The following is a 9891-nucleotide window of genomic DNA, read 5'->3' as shown; positions in this document are numbered from 1 at the left end:
TTTCAAATGCCCCAAACCAAAGTGCCTCTAAGCCTCCCACTGCTGTCATGACTAAGGACCTTCAGGGGGACTCACCTATGCTGGATCTGAAGGTCAATCTGTACCAAGGGTAAGATGGCCTCTAGCACCTTGGTGGCTGACCCTGGGAGCATCTCCAGAACCTTCTTATCAATGGCCATTTTGTCCACAATGGTCTTAAAGTAGCGCAAGGCACTGACAACTTCCTTCTCTTTCTCCTCCAGCCAGCACAGGTTCTGAAAGGGAACATCACACTTAAGAAATGAGAAGAGATTAAAGGGAGCTAGTCTGAAAACAGTAAAATCTATAAACTAGTTCGACAGTCCTGCAAATGGAAAAGGCTCTGGCAGTAGAGACCAAGTCAGATGTTTTCTCTAGGGACTGCGATCAGAGACAGAGGCCAGTAGGAAGAGAGACAGGCTTAGGATTAGAAGGGTCATTTAGAGACCTGGGGATTCCCTCTCCATCTCTGAGATACTGAAATTATTCTCAGTATTCTAATTGGCTACCTGAGATAGCACCTCCTATCTCCCAGTGTGTGACGCAGCCTCAATGAGGATATAGGAGGCAACAGTCATGCCCCAGGGCACATATGTATACTCGTCCAGAATCAGATCAGGATCACACAGTCCTACCCAAACCCAGAGCTCCCTCCCCATGAAAAAACTATGACTTCAAAGGCCTCTAATGCCAGGACTGGAAGGAGGCGATGAGGAAGCCAGAGGCAATGGTAGTCAGTGAGTACGGTGCAGTGGCTGCTAACAGCATTTGCGCACTCTGTCTCTAAGGAAAGGGGTCTGAGCGGAAAACCAAAACCAAAACTCTACAGTGCCTGTACTTTCCAGAACTCACCTTCCTAACCCCAAACTCTTTTTTTTTCCTTCTGGACTGCAGGCAGCCTTGGATCCACACCTAGCGGGGCATACAGCTCTAGATTCCTTCCCTCAATGCCCTTCTCCAGCAGCCCTGATCCACAAATGGACGGTCCATACAAGAACAGACTGCCCATTTAGTGAAGTGAGGGGGTATATGAACCCCTGTGGGCTTCCTAAGGTTCAGAAAGTACAAATAATGGCAAACGAGGGCCAGAGATACTACCAAAAAATGTTGATTTAAGTAATAATCTATAAAAGTGACAATTCTTTTGGATACTAAATCTCTCCCATCACCAGATAATGTCAGGGAATATCATTTAAAAATTCAGGATGGGAGGCTATTTCATAGGAACACCAAAAGAAATAACTCTAAGTGGATGGAACAAGGAAACCGTACTGCAGTCAGCTGACTTCCAAAGGCCTGGAGGGGCTTCTTAGAGCGCTCTGCAGACCACCAAGACCCCGCCCTTCCTGTGTCCTGACATGTTCATTTCTTGTCTGTTTCCAAGAGGCTGAGCACTGGTTTTTCTACTTCCTGGATGAGAGTGCTCAGCTTCTCCGTAACCTTCCCATGGCTGGGACAGCCTGGGGATCAGCACTCCCAGTACTGGTGACAGGAGGAAGAGGAAGACAGACACAGCTGTCTTGGCACACCAGAAAGTGCTGGAAGGCAACAGTGATAAAACTTGGTGAGGAAACAGGAAAACACGTCACACACATAGGTAGGAGTGAAGGGAGAGCTGAGATGGGAAGCAGTGGAAAGTACAGGCACCTCAGAAGAAAGGCTTTCCCGTCACTGAGGAGAGACCAGATCAGCACAGGAAGAGCCAGGCCGAGTGACTCTGTGAAGGAGCTAAGTAAGGACTCTGCAGGGTCAGGTAGCATCTGTTACCTTCTACCGAACTCCAAACCTGAATAGTCTCTAAAGCTCTGCATTCCCTGAGCCCTTCAGCTGTTAAACTGTGATCAGCAGTCAGAAATGTGCACAGTGTACAGCACCAGCCGACCTGGGAGCTCAGTCATGCGGCTGGGCTAGAGTCCCTGAGGGACAGCCAACCTGCACACATCTCCCACCCCAGGGAAGCAGTTGCTACCACCTGTCCTCATAAGCTTGGTAACTGTGAGGCTGTCAATTGCGGGAAGGGGCTAGTTCTAAGGCCAAGCTCCCTGTCTGTGGAGCAGATGAGTGCATCTGTCCTGTGTTAGGAAAGAAGTCACAGTGGCTACCTGAAGCTGGAGTTCAGTGGTATAGCATTCACTTAGCCTAAGAAGGGTCGTGGGTTCCTGAAGCTGGAGTTCAGTGGTATAGCATTCACTTAGCCTAAGAAGGGTCGTGGGTTCCTGAAGCTGGAGTTCAGTGGTAGAGCATTCACTTAGCCTAAGAAGGGTCGTGGGTTCCTGAAGCTGGAGTTCAGTGGTATAGCATTCACTTAGCCTAAGAAGGGTCGTGGGTTCCATCCCCAAAACCAAAAAAACAGTCAAAGAAACACAGAAACAACCAAGCGGATGACTGAATGGGCGAGTATGGACATCACTAATAACATTTAAGAGATGCTGTATCAGGGTCAGAGGTCACATCCCTACTAGTGAAAATGCAAGGGGGAGGAAAGGACCAGGCACAGCTGCCACTTTGAGTGTTTCAAGCACCCACAGAGCTCTGCACTTCAGATATATTGGTTTCAATTCAGCCTGTTGCCTCGCCATAGAACAGATGCTATTATTTCATAAGTGGGGAAATTGAGGCAAGGCAGGGAGTGGATAGGATAGGTTAACCTGCCCAAGATCCCACAGCTGAGTGACAAAATTAGAATACAAACCTGGCATGTTTCATTCCAGTTTGGAGAGTACAATACATAAATACATAAACAAACAAACAAATAAAGTGTGGTGGGGCACACTCATAATCTCAGCGCTCAGGAGGCAGAGGAGGCAGAAATACAAGTTTGAGACCAGCCTAAGCAACACCTGGTCCCAGCAACACAGGAGATAACTGTAGATCTGGGACAGCTTAGACAACATAGCAAACAAATGCTATCACACACCATACACAAACAACAAACAAACACACACACACACAAACACACACACACACACACACACACACACACACACACACACACACATCCTAGAGAGCCCTGGGTTCAAAGCTCTTATTTAATAAATGAGTGAAGTGCACACAGGTAAGTGAAAGCTGAGGTCACTTTCCTGCCTGGTAGCAGTGACATGGCACACCTGTGCTTTTCTGTCTTGAGCCACTGAAAAGCGCAGACGCAGAGGAAAATGAAGGGATACAAACTGACCCCAGGCTTCAGCCACTGCCTTACATCAGAGCAGCAGTAGGAATCCAGCTTGTACCTGAAGCCCTGGCCCCTCTGCTTCATGTGCTCATAGCACCGCAGGACAGTGAATCAGGTAGTGTGGGCCTAGTCATGGGTGGTAAACAATTAGAATCAGCATATAAAAAATTGGAACCAGCTTGGGTTGATGATGCATGCCTTTAATACCTGCACTTGGAATTCAGAGTTAGGTGGTCTCTGCGTTTGAGATTAGTCTAGTGACATAGCAAGTTTCAGGACAGGGGCTATAACAACATAACATAATAGAAGAAAAACTGGAACCAGAATGGTGAAAAGACAACTCAACATCTTTCCTTCTTCCATATCCACAGCCGGGCCCTGTAGAAAGGTACACCTAACAAAGCCCAGCTGTACTAGGCTCTGGGGCAGGGGCATTGCTCTGCCTACTTCACTTAGGAGCTGCAGAGCTGAAAGGGAAGCCCCTTCAGGAGTTTCCAGGAGAGCCGCTGTCCAACTGCCCAGAGAGTTAGAAACTCACCTGTTCTGAGCCACTTTTGGATGCTGTTAACTGATCATATAGAGATGGTCAGCTCTGGGATGGTACTAAATTTTCTCTGCTACTTTTAACAATCCATAGCTCACTGCTAGGCTTGCTAAGAGGTTGAAAAAGAACTGACAATTTTTTCCTATGAAAAGACTACTGTGTCTAGATGAAACCAGGCTGGAAAGACAGTGGAATACAGTGGACAAAACAGACTTAATTAGAAAATTGGGGCCACAGCCAACACTATCTATTAGAACTAACAAAGCTCTCTCCATATGGCTAGAGCAGAACAAACAAAACAATGGGTGTGAAAGCACAGGGCAGACGGGCTCCACCCAGGAAGCAGCAATAGTCGGGATTTGCACTTCTACTTCCTGTTCTTCAAATCCTGTGATTTGACAGAGAAAGCCACAAGTGGGACAACATGAGATGCAAACGCAGACGCTCTGTAAGAGGTGACAGAGAGAATGAACAGTAGGCCATGTCAAGCAGCAGCAACATTCCCACACCACAGGTTTCTGGACACTGTTCCTCTCACCTATGTGCAGCGGCAGGCTCCATCCTGGGGCCTGTACTAAACAGCAGTCCCCCTCCCTCCCTCGTGAAGGGCAGCTCTACCCTCCCTCCAGGGTGTACTTGCACTTCCAGCTATGGGGTGGGTCTCACCTCAGCACTACAAACTTTCAAGGCCGTGGAGAAGACACCCTGTTGCTACAGGATGCTCAAGGCATTGCGCTCCTACCTATGGCATATGCAGCAGCCCCTGTCTCACTCGCCTGTGACGACAACTGAAGATGTCTCAGGCATTGCTGGGGCTTGCAGGCACCTCACTAAGTGAAGGCTATGCTTCTATCAAAATTTCCTCCATGACCTTTGTTTGGATAATACATAAAGAAAAGATTCCAGGATCAAATGGCTAAAAATTTTCCTACCAACATTCTCTTGCAGTTATGCTGTGTGGTTAAAGGTGTGAGCTCTGCATGCTATGACACAGAACAAACCTCGCTCTGCTCAAGGCTCTTCTACACTGAAGTAGTGCACCTGATAAAATGCCAGGTACTGCCCTCTTGCTCATAGGCAGCAATTCATCTGACAGAATGTCTGGGCTTACAAACCTTACTTCTTCTATCTTTAACTAGACTTTTAAGACACTCTGCTAGTCCATATTAACAGGGTGGTGTTTGCAAGCCACATTAAACTGATAGTTATGACAATGGTTCTGCATTTAATTACCCTTGGTCAGTCATGGGCAGGGGAGAAGTTCATCTACAAAGCTTGTTTTCATCTACATCGCTAAGAGTATTCTTTAATGTAAAGTGGTACACCAAGATGAACATTCAGTCTTGTGAGACATTAACAAACACATTTGGACTTGATTTCCTAAAGAAGACATAGAGCAGTTGTGTATGGCGGCACACACCTGTGATCCTAGCATTCAGGAGACAGAGGCAGGAGGATTGCACTGTAAGACTAGCTTAAGCTAGAAAGCCATGCCACGTTTCAAGCAAAACAAGACCCAGGACTAAGGACACAGCTTGCGGAAAGCTTTTGCCCACATGAGGCCCTGGAGCAGATCCTCAGCACTACAAAGAGCCCCAGGCAGGCTCTGGTAACAGTCTGCTTTCAAATCCTGACCTCACCACTGCTTTGTGGCTTTAGCTAAATGCTCCCCATCTCTAGAGACTCGGTTTCTTTTTAAGCAGGGCAGGTTGTCAGGGATGGTGGGAAGAGACGTGAGCACTCAGCGCAAGGCTGGGAAGAGGCCCTGTCAGCGCCAGTGCTGATGACACAGGTGCCCCTTGCTGAGAACCTTGCAGTTGGCTGTGAAAGCATCCCAAGGCATCTCAGCACCTCAGGGAGAGAGTAGCCACTCTGGAAAGGTGATACTCATCCACTGCCCCAGTGCCCACTCAATTACACTCTTAAAAAGACCCAAATTTTGGCTGCAGAGACTGAGTTCCCTCCCCATCAATGCCACTCAGATAAATGCTTGTATTCAAGAATTATATCAAATACCTGAGCCCATAGTTGCCACCCAGCTAAGAAACAATGACATCACCACAGGTATTTTTCCATCCCCAGACCATGGACCAGAGATCTGCAGTGGAAGGCAAGGCAACCCCAATTGTTCTTAATGTCACACTGACCTTCTGCCTCTGAGACCTGGAAGCCACAGCACTGGTGGACATAAATTCTACTGCCTGCTGCTCCAGTTCCAAGGGGATAGGGTAGCCCTCTGGTAGAAATCTGTCTCTTGCCTCCTGGAAGAGAGGAAACCTGGATTCCTACAGAGCTTGAAATGGATGTTGCAGGCTGGAGGGAGGGGTTGATGAGAATCAACAGCTGTTCCACACATCTGGCTCAGCTGGCCCTGATAAGGTTACTAGTGCTGGAGGATGTCTTTAGAGGGATTCAGGGTGAGCCCAGGCCCTGAGGCTGAATGAATGGCTCAGGCCATCAGAGCCCTGTGTGAAAGTAGCCCAGGGCCTCTGGGTGGGAGGCAGCACCAGGTGTGAGCACCATGTTCTGAGCCCAGAGGGTGATACAGAACTGTCCAAGCCACTGGCTGGACTGATTAGCAGGACAGGCACACACCATCCTAGAGGTCCCAGGTCCCAGGGACACAGATGGCCCCAGTAAGCGCACTTACGCACAGTGCAGCCCCCATGCTGGCCGCAGGCTGGCCAGGAATAACACCTAGAGATGCAGCTTACTTTGCTCACAGACTTCTCGGGAATCTTCGACACCTCAGCTGGCTTTCCCTTCTTGGATGGTGTTCTCTTGATTTTGGGAGAGTGGAATTTGTCCATCAGCTTCATGGTGAAGGAGGAGAGATGAGAGCGCTGAGAGTCTGAAAACACAGAGGCCTGGCTGTTAGAGGAGAAGGCAGGAGAAGCTGCAGCTTTCTTGTGGAAATGACTAGGGTCTCGGATTTCCTTCTTGAAAGATTCAAAGGGCAGGACATGCAGACCCATTCTAACACTGCTCATGTGTGTCGAGTTTTGAAATGTCTCCCTGTTTTAGGGTGATTAGAACTGTGAGCAACAGAGGCAGGCAGGATGGGCATTAAGAGCTTACATCAAAATGTCAGCGTGTCCTTGTTGGTTCCATATGAGCATCTAGTCAATGTGCAAGAGAAACAGTTCAGAACACCCATGGACTCGGAGAGGGGTAGATATTAGATATAGCAGCAAAGGCCTTTGTAACCAGTCTCCTATTCTTGAGTGTAGGGAAGTACAAGTGACAAATGCCAGGTGTTAGAGGTGGCAGAAAAGACAGAAATGGAAGCAAGATGTTAAAACCCTTCTGGTCTAAGATAAAAGACTGAATGATTTCCCAAGAGTCGGACAAGTCAAGGAGGTCTGCTGTCACTGATTCTGGTTGGCACTGCACCAGAAATTTCTTCCAGGGTTAATTAGTAAATAGAGGGAAAAGGTATCAGCTCAGAGGGAAGAATGGTATGCTCCTGTTTAATCGGTCTCACTGTGAAGCTCCGCCTGTGCAGTTCTGGGGTCGCTGCAGACAGCACATGCAGCTCTCTACTTGCAGGATGGTAGATGGAAACTCTTCAGCAACCCACTCAAGAGCTTTACTAACACTGGGTAGAAAGAGAGCTCAATGGGGAGCACAGTGCTCACCTTGTGTATCCATAGCCTAGGTTTTGCCCCCAGAACCATAATAAATAAATAAGTAAATAAAATACAAGAGCTTCATGTAGTGGTATATCTTTAGCCCTAGCATCTGGGAGGCAGAGACAGACAGAGCTCTGTGAGATTCAGGCCACTATGATCTACACAGTGGGTTCTAGGTCAGCCAGGGCTACATGATAAGATCCTGTCTCAAAATAAAACAAAAAACTATCAGTACTAACAAATTCAGTAAGGATACAACATCAACGTATAAAAACTATTTGTATTTTTATATAGTAGCAATAAACATTCAAAACGAAAATTTAAAAACCTTTAGTTTATATCAAAAAGAACATTCTTGGACATAGATTTGGCAAGAGAAATTTTACATTTACACTTTGCAAACCATAAAATACTGCTGAAATTCGAAACAACTAAAATATGTGAAAAAGTAGCCCATGTTCTTGGATCAAAAGACTTACTATTGTTACAACAGTAGTATTTCCTAGTAACAACTTATTATCCCAGAGAAGCCTGCTAGCTTAATTCCTTTGGTAAGACTTGACTCTCTAATCCTAAAATCAGTAAGGAAATACGAGAGATCCAGAACAGCCAAAACAAGCAGCAAAGCTGGAGGACTGATATGCCTCAACATAAAAATCAAGCCACATTAACCAAGGCATGACTATACTATAGCCTAGACACATGGATCCAAGAACAGAACTGAGACCCCAGAAATAAACCCACATGTCCACGCTGATTTTCAACAAGGATATGATGGACATTGAATGGGTGAAGGAACAGTCATTTCAACAGCAGTATTGGGGCAAGTAGGTACTTGTCTGTAAAAGAATGAACTGGGACCTCTACCTTACACCACATGCTAAAATGAGCTTCAAATAAGATCTAAACTTAAGAGTTAAAAACAATTAGAACAAAGTATAGGTGGTTTTGTGGCCTTGGATTTGAGCCCACTCTTAGCTGTAACACCAGAAGCACAAGGAACAGAAATAAAAATAGAACTCCATCAACATTAAAATCTATGTTGTAATGACTGCATCAAAGAAGTGGAAAGTCAGCCTATAGGATGGAGAAAGTATTTACAGATTATGTATCTGATGAGGGACTACATATAGAAAGAAAAAACATTCTAGGGAGCTCACCAGTAGACAGCTTACTTAACTCAGCCATGGCCCTGCATTTGCCACTTGCACCATTGCAACATAAACAATAATGACAAGGGCTGGAGAGATGGCTCAGCAGTTAAGAGCACTGATTGTTCTTCCAGAGGTCCTGAGTTCAATTCCCAGCAACCACATGGTGGCTCACAACCACCTGTAATAAAATCTGGTGCCAACTTCTGGCCTGCAGGGACACACACAGGCAGAACATTGTATACATAATAAATAAATATTAAAAAAAATAATGATAATAAAACATTTACAACTTAGCAACAGCGGACAACCTTTAAATGAACAAAGAGGCAGAAAGACCGCAAGTTCCAGGCCAGTGTGAGCTGTGAGTACATGAAGACCCTGTCTCAAATAAATAAATAAATAAATAAATAAATAAATAAAATAAAATAAATCCACCAAAATAATCCCAGCATTTATGAGGCAGAGGCAGGCAGATCTCTGTTTAGTTCGAGGCCAGCCTGGTCTACAAAGAGAGTTCCAGGACAGCCAGAGCTACAAAAAGAGAAACCCTGTCTAGAAAACAAAACAAAACAAAAACAAAAATCCAACCAACCAACTAAACCCCCAAATTACTTTAATAAGAATTTGAAAAGGGATACTGAGAAAAAATGTGCTGATGGCTCAACCCTGATGACCTGAATCTGACCCCAGAACCCATGGTAGGAGAGGGCTGGCTTCTGAAAGCTGTCCTCAGACCATGGATATGCTCTGCACACATACACAACAGTGCAGACACACAATATATACCACATACACAATAAATAAAATTAATAAAAAGAATTTGAAAAGGCATTTCTCCAAAGACATACGGGTAATAAGTACATTAAAAGGTCTGGAGAAATGGCTGAGAGGTTAAGAGCACTGGCAGCTCTTTCAGAGGTCCTGAGTTCAATTCTCAGCAACTATATGGTGGCTCACAACCATCTGTAATGAGATTTGGTGTCCTCTTCTGGCATGTAGGCATACATGTTGACAGAATATTGTATATAAAGCATGTAGGCCTACATGCTGGCAGAATACTGTATACACAATAAATAAATCTTTTTTTTTTTAAATAGACTTTCAATGTAGTCATGGCTAATCTAAAAAAAAAAGTACATAAAAAGATGGTCAACATTTGGGGTCAGGTGTTTGATCCCCAGCACTGGAAAAAAAAAAACAAACCAACCCACCTAACATGAGGAGCACTAAAGACAACAGGAACACCAAGTATTGGTGAAGACTGAGTGAACCAGAAGCCTCATAAGCTGATTGATGCTGGGAATGTAATAGCTGCACTGGCAAACACCTGGCAGGTCTTCATAATATTAAAGACACCATTCTAGAAGTCCC

The 9891-nt window shown here is 45.6% G+C and overlaps 1 protein-coding gene across 15 annotated transcripts in view; it reads right to left on the bottom strand.

The window, feature by feature from the left end:
• Positions 1 to 9891, bottom strand: part of Rapgef1 (Rap guanine nucleotide exchange factor 1) — a 118728-nt gene that overhangs the window by 53480 nt on the left and 55357 nt on the right. For 9 of the 15 annotated variants that reach the window (XM_075985624.1, XM_075985627.1, XM_075985635.1 and 6 more), the window contains exons 2-4: positions 6449 to 6585; positions 5882 to 5995; positions 76 to 254 (exon numbers count right to left, since the gene is read on the bottom strand). In XM_075985624.1, the coding sequence (XP_075841739.1) occupies positions 76 to 254; positions 5882 to 5995; positions 6449 to 6585 (430 nt within the window). Of the gene's footprint in view, positions 1 to 75; positions 255 to 5881; positions 5996 to 6448; positions 6586 to 9891 lie in introns of those variants that run through there. The other 6 variants (XM_075985630.1, XM_075985632.1, XM_075985637.1 and 3 more) reach the window with 2 other exon arrangements.

Source organism: Microtus pennsylvanicus, chromosome 9 (genome assembly GCF_037038515.1).
Source record: "Microtus pennsylvanicus isolate mMicPen1 chromosome 9, mMicPen1.hap1, whole genome shotgun sequence".
Taxonomy (NCBI): Eukaryota; Metazoa; Chordata; class Mammalia; order Rodentia; family Cricetidae; genus Microtus; species Microtus pennsylvanicus.
Note: the sequence above shows the minus strand (reverse complement) of the source record. Positions and strands in the feature narration are given on the sequence as shown.